This window comes from Aotus nancymaae, unplaced genomic scaffold (assembly GCF_030222135.1).
Source record: "Aotus nancymaae isolate 86718 unplaced genomic scaffold, 86718_ANA_hifiasm-v0.15.2.pri h1tg000039l, whole genome shotgun sequence".
NCBI lineage: Eukaryota > Metazoa > Chordata > Mammalia > Primates > Aotidae > Aotus > Aotus nancymaae.
Genome location: NW_026988453.1, coordinates 4,029,295 through 4,041,350, shown reverse-complemented (window position 1 = coordinate 4,041,350; position 12,056 = coordinate 4,029,295). Strand labels below are relative to the sequence as shown.

The window sequence follows — 12,056 nt, the reverse complement described above, 5'->3', positions numbered from 1 at the left end:
CTTAAAGTAATTCTCTTTGTTTACCTTTTCTCTTTGGGCCATGTCCCTATGAAGCCATCAACATAAGACATAGATGAAGACCTTCTAATTCCTCCTTCAAATGCAAAAAAGAAAAAGCCATTGAAACCACGTAAAAAGTTAACTTACAGCAACTTAGATTTCACGTCTTTGAGGATTAATTAATAGCAATACAAATTAAGTAGGTACATATGGAGAATTTGAGATCACTTTATCAAGAAAAGCAAGCACAGTGAAACCAACCATGCTTTAGTGTGTTGCAATAGCCATTTTTCAGAATAAAACAAAACAAAACAAAACAAAACAAAACCCTGGATATTTGTTTATTTGTATTTACTCTCAATCACTTCCCAGGTAACCTACTTAAAAGGGTATTTTCCTAGGCTTTTTCAAATATATTACCTGAGGCTGAAGAATGAGCTTGGGGACGTGAATACCTAGAAGGCAAATGATGATGAAACTGTGTAAATGTAGCTCCTTCCCCACTGCAATGGAAAATAAATGTAAAATGTTATATTTTAGCTGTTTAATATAAATTTTATGTAGAATGTCTGAAGTTAGAAACAACACTATCACCTCTGATTCTATAGCCTACATTTTAAAAATATGGAAACATATTGATTAAACCAAAGAATGGCTGTGATTACAGTATGCATCTATATCTATTTTATGCCTTTTAGTCAAACAATTTGAAGTACTTTCATATACATCTCAATGTCCTTGTGAAAAATGATGAATTATTTTCATTTTATAAACATAAAAACTGATATAGAAAAACATAAAATGAAACCAATTTGAAATATTTTGGTCAAATCTAAATCTTTAAAACCTATAGGTACAATAAACCCTAGTCAAAGACCCTGATAGCTTCTCTGTTCATGGACCTAAGTCTGTCTAACAGCTGGTAGCCAAGTATGTGGTGTAGCTGCTGAAAACATCTTTTGCTTTGCCTGTCTTCTTCCTTTGTTTTTTCTTTCTATAAAATCATTATTTAGGTGCACTAGCATTTGTAGACGTGGCTACATTATACCCAGGAAGAGTAAAAATACTTCAATTCATTCTCAAAAGTTCTACAGTGTTGGAGAACTACAATGGACCACATGGAGACACAGAAATGAGAGGATGACTAGGAACCCAGAATAGCCTAGAATAATGGCTACACAATAATTTTTCAAGGAAAAGAATGTAGACATCCGTCTGCATTATGAAAAGAGTTTCTGCTGGGAAAAACAGGAAAAATGAGCCACTGACATGTCTGAGAGACAGAAAAGAAATGAGTCTTTCAGAGGACATGAATTAAAACATGTTTCAGAAATGTGGGAGATTGTCCATTTAGGCTCCTAGAATAATTATGGAGTAATCTACTCTTCGAGTGGAAAGCTTTACTTTCTTCTTTAAAAGTGAACTTTAAAGATGTAATAGAGTAAGAGCGGTGACCTAGAACACTGAGTGTTTTCTAAATCTTCAAGGAAGGAAATGCTACCATTGACCCACCGTGCCACTGCTAAATTTCATATTTTTCTGTTAAGCCAAGAACTCATACGGAAATTACTTTGAATGTTTTACTCATAATTTTTAAAATGTATTTTTAATGTGTCTGAATTTCCATAAACCCACAAAAGATAGTACTTTTAGCTTAAAAAAATCAGATTAGGGAGTCCAGAGTCAATATAAATTGTAGGTTCTAATAAATATAAATAAAAAGCTCTGAAATACATTTTTAAACCAACTAATATCCCTATCATACTTGGGTATCCCTAATACACTTGGGTGAGAAGTCAGGATTACTTAGGTATTAAATGACAGGACATTTTTACTTTTCTTTCAATTTAGTTCCTAATGTTATGTACTAAAACATTAAAGATTCAATACTGTAATAAATATTCTATTGTTGTAATGAAGGGTCCCTGGGTTTTCGGGTATACATTGTGAAAAGGTACGCACATGTAACTGTGGCACCTTGAGATTTTTGTTATTTCAGAAAGTTCCAGGAGGCAGCCCAACCCCATATTACAAAACAAAAATGACACAAACTGGGTGGATGCAGAGATGGCTGAGTGGGAGATGTATTGCTATTACCCACACTAAAAAATCCCATCCAAGAAGGAGCTTATTCCCCATTTTCTAGACATGCCAGAAGCTGACTGATGACTGCACCTTTACTGCCTTTACTCCACCTCTGCACACGACTCAGCTAACCAGCCTGCTAAAAGCCCTATTTTCACCTTTGTTTGAGGGGGCACTGCTTTGGGGAATTATTCTGGTGTCATCCGTACTTGCTGCAAGTAATAAAACCTCTTGTCTTCTTGGACTGCCATCTGCCAAGAGATCAAACCCACGAGTTGTATGGGTAACACTGTGAGCTCTCAATAGCTATCCAAACCAGAAAAAAAAAGTCAGCAGGAAAAAACCTTCAAAGATTTTAAAAATCAGAAAATATGTAAAAATCCTAATAGAATTTCAAGATTTCCCTCCGAGGGCTAAGAGTTACCTATTAGGCAATTCTCAACTATGAACAAGTTATGCATCAAAAGTTTGGTTTTAAGTTGGTTATTGCGAACTTAGAATATATTCTCCCACTTTTCAGTGTGGTGCATAAAAACATTCATTTCAATGTATATTACAATTTTATTTCAGTTAAAACAGGCCTTAATAGGGCAAGTTAATTATAACAGTTCAAAATCCAACTGAAAATATTAAAAACCTTATTTAATGCAATAAAATGTTACTTGGTTTCATTAGTAAGTAGAATAGAAATAGTGAAAGTAAAGTCATTATTGAGTTTACCTTGAAGGGAAGTCTGAACTACTATCTAAGACATTTCGTTTGGCAGCATTCAAGACAGGAATTGAAGGCATATCTTTTACAGGTTCAGCTGGAATAAAAGATTTTTAAAAAGATCCTCAAATTAGCATATTTCTATTAAAAATTCTGGACCATAAATAAATTTATAATAAAATTAAACTTCTATTTCCCTTCCTACATACTGAGAAATCATGGCATAAAGCTTTCTTCTTGGCTGGGCACAGTGGCTCACGCCTGTAATCCCACCACTTTAGGAGGCCGAGGTGGGCGGATCACGAGGTCAAGAGATGCAGACCATCCTGGCCAACATGGTGAAACCCCATCTCTACTAAAAATACAAAAATCAGCTGGGTGTGGTGGCGTGCACCTATAGTCCCAGCTACTTGGGAAGCTGAGACGGGAGAATTGCTTGAACCCAGGAGGTGGAGGTTGCAGTGAGCCAAGATCATACCACTGCACTCTAGCCTGGCAACAGAGTGTGACTCCATTTCAGAAAAAAAAAAAAAAAATCTTAATTAAAAAAATCATCTGATTAAGGATAATTAGGGGGAAAAAAGCCTAACATAAAATAAATACATATATTTAAAATAAAAATAGGTTTGAATGTTTAATTTTGTCAACGCTTTCATAGAACTTCAGGTACATATGGTCAGCTCTGCTTCTTTATGAAATAGCTGGTATTTTGGTCAATTAAAGAAAAACGGAATTTCTTTAAAAAATAATTAAACTTGCTGATATACTTTCATTTTTATAAGAAACTCTGGGGGAAGACTCAATTTACTTTTTTACTTTGAGATCTGATGCAACAGCTGTTGATATTTTGAATAGTGGGTTACACAGGCAAAATCACAGAAAGCAATGTAGTGAAAACCCTGTTAATATTTTTTAAAATTATGCAAATATTGGTTATGAAAATTACTAAGAATATCTGACTTTATTCAGTGGCCTTAGGGAGCATCTTAATTTCTTTATAGGCAAGTAAAGAAGTTACATAATGTTATATAATGACTCAATATTCAGAATCTGCCTTAAGAAGCTTAGCGATACGAGAATTATTGCTTATGTCACAGATTTTTGCTTGAGATGCAGTGAGCTGCCTGAAGTAAGTTCATTGTACTCACTAGAATATGCCTCCCCTTTGGCTACATTTTTTTTCCCTCCTTCTTGATCTCTTTCTCTTTTATTTTTCGGGCGGTTGCAGGGTGGGAAGGGTAGAGGTAACCATAGCAGTTACAAAAACAACAAACTCTGGAGCCAAGGAAAGCTGCTAAGTATTTGAGATATACAATAAGCATGTTTTGTGTTGCGTGGGGCAGCCATTGGTAGCAGAAAGAAATGGTTCCATAAGTTATGCTGGAAGAAAGTTCTTTAGTGGGGCTAAGCTTATAATTTAAGATCATTTATTTCCCTGTAGAAATAAACCACTAGCTTTATAATGGGAGCCAAGAGAAAATTGGTTTTGCTACGTGAAATTCTGCTTTACAGAAAATTTAGTAAGTTTTTTTGTTCCTTATATCTAGGGGTCTTTACAGTAACCCCCTTATTTCTTGCTAGTTTTATTCTTATTATGTATAATCAATAGTTCATTATATTATAACAGTCACAAAATCCACTAGGTTTAAAAATATATACAAACATTCTTATGGTTTAATGGCAAATTCAAGTTGCAGGTTAAGGCCAAACCTGCCAAACAATAATTTGCAGGATTCTGGGTAACACAATGTTAAAAACTAAGAATCTAAAAGGAAATAAAAGCTGGGGTAGGGATAAAAGATGCAAGGAAAAGAAATGAGCAGTTAAAGCTAAAAGCTCCACATCATGAGTCAAATTTAAAGCCATTCTCTCAATTTCCTGTTTCTCCTCTTCTAACCATTTTAAGAGGTTAGGAGAATCTATCAAGGGTAACAGCTGAAATCTAAAATAATAATAATAATAATAGTCTGCTTTCTAAAAAGGTAACCAGGTGAAGTTATGTCAACATTCCACTTTGTTCTGTTCATAGGAACATTTAAAATTAAAGAGATTGATTACCTCCTTGAGGACGAACAACACGAGGCTGTACAAAAGACGGCTTCACCACTTCAAACCACCAGAACAGTTCCGCCATGAACACCAAATAATTACTCTATATAGGAAATTTAAGACAAAGCCTACATTAGGTAAAACTTAATGTTAAACAGAATTTTATTGTTTTAAAACATAGGTTTAAATCTCATTCATTCATCACTGGCATATATTCACTTACAGGCTATTAAACATGGGATGGAATATTAACTCTTATGCGTAAAAATTACAACAACTATTCAAAACCTCTTTGCTGATGATTTGGTCCATAGTTCTAAAATGGCGGTCCAATTTATCCAGCAGGCATGAATATCTCTAACTGTGTAGAATGCTCAGATAATATATAAGAAACTTTCATTCCAAAGTAAATACAGGCAACTTAAAAAGTTATTCAATCCTCTGACACTCTGAAGAGGGGTTATCACTTTCAAAAAAAAAAAAAAAATCACTGAGTAAGCTCTACTCAGATCCCTAGAAATTTCTCCAAAAACTAATTAGATACATTGTTAAAAAACAGTATATGTATGTGTTCAATAATGCTAAACTCAACAGTAATCCAGGTGCTAAATAACACCAAAACTCTGAATTTTTATAGCTAGTATTTAATAATTTGGAAATGTATAAAACATTACTTATGCAATGAATGTATCTACCTAATTTTGAAAAGTTATTAATAAGTCAACAATGTTACCTTTTATTATTCTATTTTAAAATGTAAATAATTTTTTAAATGGCTTAAAATTAATGGAAAAGATTAAGGGTCCTCAAAAGCACATTTTTACTACAAGCTTATATTTTAAAATGTGTCTATCATAAATGCTATAAGCATTAAGGATTATTTCAATTTTAGGCATTTGGTAAATTTTTAAAAACTGTACAAAATCTGTTTTCATAAGTATTTAAATATGTTTTCTAAATTTTGTGCACTTGGCATTTAATAAAATAGTAACTATCAAATTTGTTAGTATTTAATAAGTGAGGTCTTATTTCATAAGATTATCCTGGATATGGTTATTTTCTAATGTCTTACCTTCTTCCTACTTGCTAATTATGAATAATCCTTAAACTCTATATGCTCTCCATTAAAGTGCATGCATTCTCTTGGTTTTGTTTCTCATATTTAAGTTGGTGACTTTCAAATACCATCTCTCATCTGATGGTTCTGGAAGGCTATTGTGTATGCAAAAAGTAAAGAAAAGAGGCTGGGTACAGTGGCTCATGCCTGTAATCCCAGTGCTTGGGGAGGATACGGAGGAAGGACTGCTTGAGGCCTGGAGTTTGAGACCAGCCTGGGCAACATAGCTTGTCTCTATTCAAATTTTTAAAATTAGCCACGCATGGTGGCACATGCCTGTCATCCTAGCTGCCTGGGAGGCTGAGGCAGGAATACAGCTTGAGCCTAGGATGTGGCTGATCGTGCCACTGCAATCTAGCCTGGTGACACAGTGAGACTCTGTCTGTACAAAAATAAAAAGAAAGTGAAGAAATGAGAAGAATCAAGGGTGACGACTCTTAGGTTTTTGTCTTGGGCAACTAATAGTGTGACGGAGAGGACTGGGAGAAACAGGTAACAAAAGGAATCAAGAGTTACTGTTAGAGATGTTCACTGGACACTTATGTGGACCTGTGTTATGTAGGTGGCTGAGTGCAAGAGTCTAGAGTGTTACAGAAGATAATGCACAGTGGTGAAGAGCATTTAGTAGGTTTCTACTTTACCTTCACTGTTTGCTTTTACTGTAAATTCTCAGAATTTTAGAATGTTGATATACGGATACATACTAATTGAAGCAGCTGTTAATATTTGTGACTAAAAAAGTAATGAGAATGCTTATAATCCCTAAAAACTATGCAGTGGATCTCATCCCTGCTTGACTCCTCAGAAACTTTACATTAAAAAAAAATTATTTCTTATTTCAATAGGTGTTTGGGGAACAGGTGGTGTTTGGTTACACGAGTAAGTTCTTTAGGTGATTTCTGAGATTCTGGTGCAACTATCACCCAAGCAGTGTACACTGTACTCAGTGTGTATGCAGTCTTTTAACCCTCACCTCCCTCCTGCTTTTTTCCCTGAGTCACCAAAGTCTATTGTATCATTCTTATGCCTTTGCATCCTTATAGCTTAGCTCCTACTTACAAGTGAGAACATAGGATGCTTGGCTTTTCCATTCCTGAGTTACTTTACTTAGAATAATGATCTCCAATTCCAACCAAATTGCTGTAAGTGCCATTATATTCTCAATCTTACTTTTCTCTCCTACACAGTTACCCTTCCCCTCTCAATGGAATTTTTCCTATTTGTCTTTTAAACATGCTCAAATCCCTCCCATCAAAATAAATGAAACAAAACCTTCACTCAATAACTATTCTCTAGTTTCTCCCCACGTCCCCATCTTTTTGCCTCTTCACACAAACTTCTTTTAGGAACAGGCCTCTACTGATACTCTCCATTTCATCCCTTTTACTCTCTAATTTACTTCACTCTTGGCATTGAGTCATATCATTCCCCAACAACTATTGCTCAAGTCGCCAATGATGTACATACGTTGCTAAATCAAACAGATTTCCCATCTTACTTGACCTCTCAGCTGCATTTCATATTCCTGATCTCTCCCTTCTCTGGAACACTGCCATGCCTTGTCCATCAGCTACTAAATGAGTCTCAAAGGTACTGACTGCACTTACATATGCAGTGGCCTACTGAGTATTTTCTTTTGGCTATCTCAAAGGCCTATGTCCAAAATTGAAATAGTGACCTTCCCTACCAATGTGATCTTACTGCAGTCCTATCTCACTAAATGGCAACACTATCCCAGTGTGCAGACCAGAAACCTAGCAGTCATCCTTGACACCTTCTTCTCTCTTCCTTAGCAGTCATCCTTGACACCTTCTTCTCTCTTCCTTCCCATGTCCAATTCATCACCAAAGCATGCAGATTTTGCATCCTAAATCTTTCTGGAATCCGCCAACTTCTCTCTATCATAATTGCTCTGATTCAAATGTTTCTGCCATGTTTCGAACACAATAGCTTTTTCTTTGGCTTGTTAAGAAAATAAACTTTTCAAAATGCAACTCTCTTTCCATACTCGTGAGGTAAAGAGAATCTTACTGTGGTTTACTAGAGGCTACTTGGTGGCGTCCCTTTTTGTCTTTCCAGATTCAACTCTTACTACATTCTCCAGAGTTCCTCATCTTACCCACCAGACTATAAGGTCTAAAAAGACAAAGCTTATCCTCATCATTATATCTTCAGTGTTTAAAACAGTGCCTGGTACATGATAGATGCTCAATAAATATTTATTTAATGAATGCACAATGAATGGATCTATGCATTAAAAAAAGAACAGTCAGTAAAACATCAAAACATTGACAGAGAATATTTCTGAGTAATAAGATTACTGTGCTTTGTATTTTTTCCTTAAACTTATCTTTATTGTATACTTTCTAAAGCCAAAGAATAAAATTGGTTTTTAAGTACTGGTGCTAGGTTCCATTTTACTAGCATAGTTAACTGAAAGCTGACTATATTTTGGAAAAATACTGCTTAAGTGCTCAATAATTATCTGTTGACAGAAAGTAAGTTAATATTTTAAGGACTTTGGTAAGATAGTCATCCTAATAACATAATTGTACTGTATTTGGCCACAAGGTGTCAGTACAGTGAGAAATAATTTTCCCAGTAATTAAAGCTCATGAAGATTATGTCTTTCTAAATTTATGACGATTAAAAAGCAATAAATCTGTCACCATATTTCAGGAATGATCCAAATTAATTTCATTTAAAAGCTTCTTCTTTCCTTCTTTTAGTTAAGATGGTCATAAGGCTACATATTCTTGTCCCAAAAGCCCCTTAAGCTGATAAACAACTTCAGCAAAGTCTCAGGATATAAAATTGATGAACAAAAATCACTAACATTCCTATGCACCAACAACAGTCAAGCTGAGAGTCAAATCAGCAATGCAATCCCATTCACAACTGGTACAAAAAGAATAAAACACCTAGGAATACAGTTAACCAGGGAAATGAAAGATCTCTACAAGGAGAACTACAAAACACTGCTCAAAGAAATCAGAGATGATACAAACAAATGGAAAAACATTCCATGCTCATGGATAGGAAGAATCAACATTGTTAAAATGGCCATACTACCCAGATCAATGTATAGATTTAATGCTATTCCCATTAAACTACCAATGATATTCTTCATAGAGCTAAAAATAACAACAACAACAACAAAAACTATTTTAAAAATCACATCGAACCAAAAAAGAACCTGAATAGCCAAGGAAATCCTAAGCAAAAAGAACAAAGCTGGAGGCATCATGCTACCTGACTGCAAACTATATTACAGAGCTACAGTAAGCAAAACAGCATGGCACTGGTACAAAAATGGAACAGAATAGAGAGCCCAGAAATAAGGCCACATATCTATGACCATATGATCTTTGAAAAAGTTGACCAAAGCAAGCAATGGAGAAAGGCTCCCTATTCAACAAATGGTGGTGGGATAACAGTCTAGCCATATGCAGAAGATTGAAAACAGATGCCTTCCTTACACCATATGCAAAAATTAACTAAAGATAGATTAAAGAATTAAATATAAACCCAAAACTATAAAAACCCTGGAAGAAAACCTAGGCAATACATTCTTGACATAGGAATGGGCAAAGATTTCATGACAAAGGTGCCAAAAGAAATTGTAACAAAAGCAAAAATTGACAAATAAGATCTAATTAAACTAAAAAGCTTCTGCACAGCAAAAGACACTATCAACAGTGTAAACAGAGGGCTTACAGAATGGGATAAAATTTTTGCAACTATGCATCTGATAAAGGTCTAATATCCAGCATCTATAAGGAACTTAAACACATTTACAAGATAAAATTAACCCCATTAAGAAGTGAGCAAAGGACATAAACAGACACTTTTCAAAACAAGACACAGACATACATGCGGTCAACAAGCATATGAAAAAAAGCCCAATATCACAGATGATCAGAGAAATGCAAATCAAAACCACAATGAGATACCATCTCACAATAGTCAGGATGCCTATTATTAAGAAGTCAAAAAATAATAGGTGCTGACGAAGTTGTGGTGAAAAAGGAAAATCTATACAACAAACTCCTAGGACTTACACACTGTTGGTGGGAGTGTAAACTACTTCAACCATTGTGAAAAACAGTGTAGTGATTCCTCAAAGACCCAAAAACAGAAATACCATTCAACCCAGCAATCCCATTACTGGGTATATATATCCCAAAGGAACATAGATCGTTCTACCAAAAAGACACATGCTTGTGTATGTTCACTGCAGCACTATTAACAATAGCCAAGTCCAATATGGCGGCACCCAGTGGGGGTGTGAACTGTGAGTTCACCGGGTTCCAGGAATTACTCAAGGTGATGAGGACAACTGATGACAGAGTAGTACATGAATTAAACACTATGGTTCCAACAGCTTCCTTTGCAGGGAAAACTGATGCCAGCCAAACCTGTAAACAACTTTATGAGTCTTTGATGGCAGCTCATGCCAGTAGAGACGGAGTCATAAAAAACTGTATAGCCCAGATGTCAGAAGTAGTAAAAAACCTCCAAGAAGAGAGAGAAAAGAATCTGGACACTTTAATGTTGTTAAAACAACTTAGAAAAGAGCAGACAACGTTGAAATGGATGCAGTCAGAACTGAATGTTGAAGTAGTAAATGACAGGAGCTTGAAAGTGTTTAATGAACACTGCTGAATTCACCTCAAGCCTCCAAAGAATGAATAGAGATACTTTTTTTTTTTTTTTAAAGGACCACATCATCTCATAAGAGCTAAGCATGACAGGTATCAACAGGGTGTGCTTCCTAAGATGATTTCTGAGCCACCAGTCCAAGACCTTTTGCTGATTTCAGCCCCACTTAGCCAAGACCTCAAATATACATATTTCTGATAATTATGGAGAAATCAACTGCTATTTTATACTGATTCTATAAAAATAAAAGTTTTGTAACTATTAAAATAATTTTCTGACTCAGTATAAAAAAAAAATAGCCAAGACATGGAATCATCCTAAATGCCCATCAAGGGTAGACTGGATAAAGAAAATGTGGTACATATATACCATAGAATACTATGCAGTCATAAAAAAGAACAAGAACATGTTCTTTGCAGCAACATGGATAAAGCTAGAGGTCATTATCCTTAGCAAACTAACGCCAAAACAGAAAACCACATACCACATGCTCTCACTTACATGATGAAAACACATGGACAGAAAGAGGAGAACAACAGAAACTGCTGCCTATCCACAAGATCTAATAAGGAAACGGAAGGAGGGAGAGGATCAGGAGAAATAACTGATGGGTATTAGGCTTAATACCTGGGTGATTAAATAAAAATCTATACAACAAACTCCTAGGACACAAGTTTACCCATGTAACAAACCTGGACATGTGCATTTGAACTTTAGCTAAAAGCTTAAAATAATATTGAATTCAAAAAAAATATTCAAATGAAGTCAAAGCTTTGGTTCTAATAAGTAAACAATATAGAAAGTGACCAAAGCCTTTTCTGTAGATTATCATCTAGTTTAAATATACCTAATTTAAGAAAATACTTTTATATGGATCATACCCATACAAAATTGATCTAAACATCAGGAGTGTATATTATGTATTGGAAGTCCAAAGTATACCACATACCAAATTAAACAAATTTTATGTCTCCATGTATTTAGTGAGTCAGTTTTTTTCCTTTGAGATTATAGAAGTAGCATTTAAATTTTTAGCTGATAAACAATGTAGATATCTTGTTAATGCCTTTTCTGGTATTAACAAAAATTAACATTTCTGATATTGCCTGAAAAGAGCAGAAAAAACATTACAAGATATATATGGAAATGATATCTCCTAACTTTCATTCTGATATAAATTGCAAGGGTGTAAACCTTCAACATTAATTAAAAATATTTTTTTTGATACGTCAGACACAAGAGACTGGGTACAACTTCGGGTCAGTTGGAGTAGTGGCTTATTTTGGAAATGCCTTTCCCACTGGCTCTATCATTTACCCTGCTGTTTCATTTACTGCTTCATCCCCAAAGCTGAGAACAGGGTCCAGCACATGGAGATACTCAGTAAATATCTGTTGATGAATAAATAAATGACCAAATCCCCAGGCCCAGC

General features: G+C 35.0%; 2 protein-coding genes across 5 annotated transcripts in view; one reads left to right on the top strand and one right to left on the bottom strand.

Annotated features, from left to right (window-relative positions):
* The window catches only part of CAMSAP2 (calmodulin regulated spectrin associated protein family member 2), a 112,206-nt gene that overhangs the window by 12,660 nt on the left and 87,490 nt on the right, over positions 1-12,056 (bottom strand). For 2 of the 4 annotated variants that reach the window (XM_012459556.2, XM_012459557.2), the window contains 4 exons: positions 4,855-4,948; positions 2,806-2,893; positions 421-503; positions 25-94 (listed from right to left, as the gene is read on the bottom strand). In XM_012459556.2, coding sequence (XP_012314979.2) covers positions 25-94; positions 421-503; positions 2,806-2,893; positions 4,855-4,948 — 335 coding nt within the window. The remainder of the gene's footprint in view (positions 1-24; positions 95-420; positions 504-2,805; positions 2,894-4,854; positions 4,949-12,056) is intronic. The other 2 variants (XM_064360214.1, XM_064360215.1) reach the window with 1 other exon arrangement.
* LOC105722207 (protein MIX23-like) lies at positions 10,229-10,649 on the top strand. The gene has a single exon (XM_064360186.1). It carries the CDS (start codon positions 10,229-10,231, stop codon positions 10,625-10,627), a length of 399 nt encoding a protein of 132 aa, XP_064216256.1. The 3' UTR covers positions 10,628-10,649.

Coding starts and splice junctions, on each gene's coding strand:
- LOC105722207 (XM_064360186.1), top strand. CDS start 10,229: ATGGCGGCACCCAGTGGGGGTGTGAACTGTGAGTTCACCGGGTTCCAG.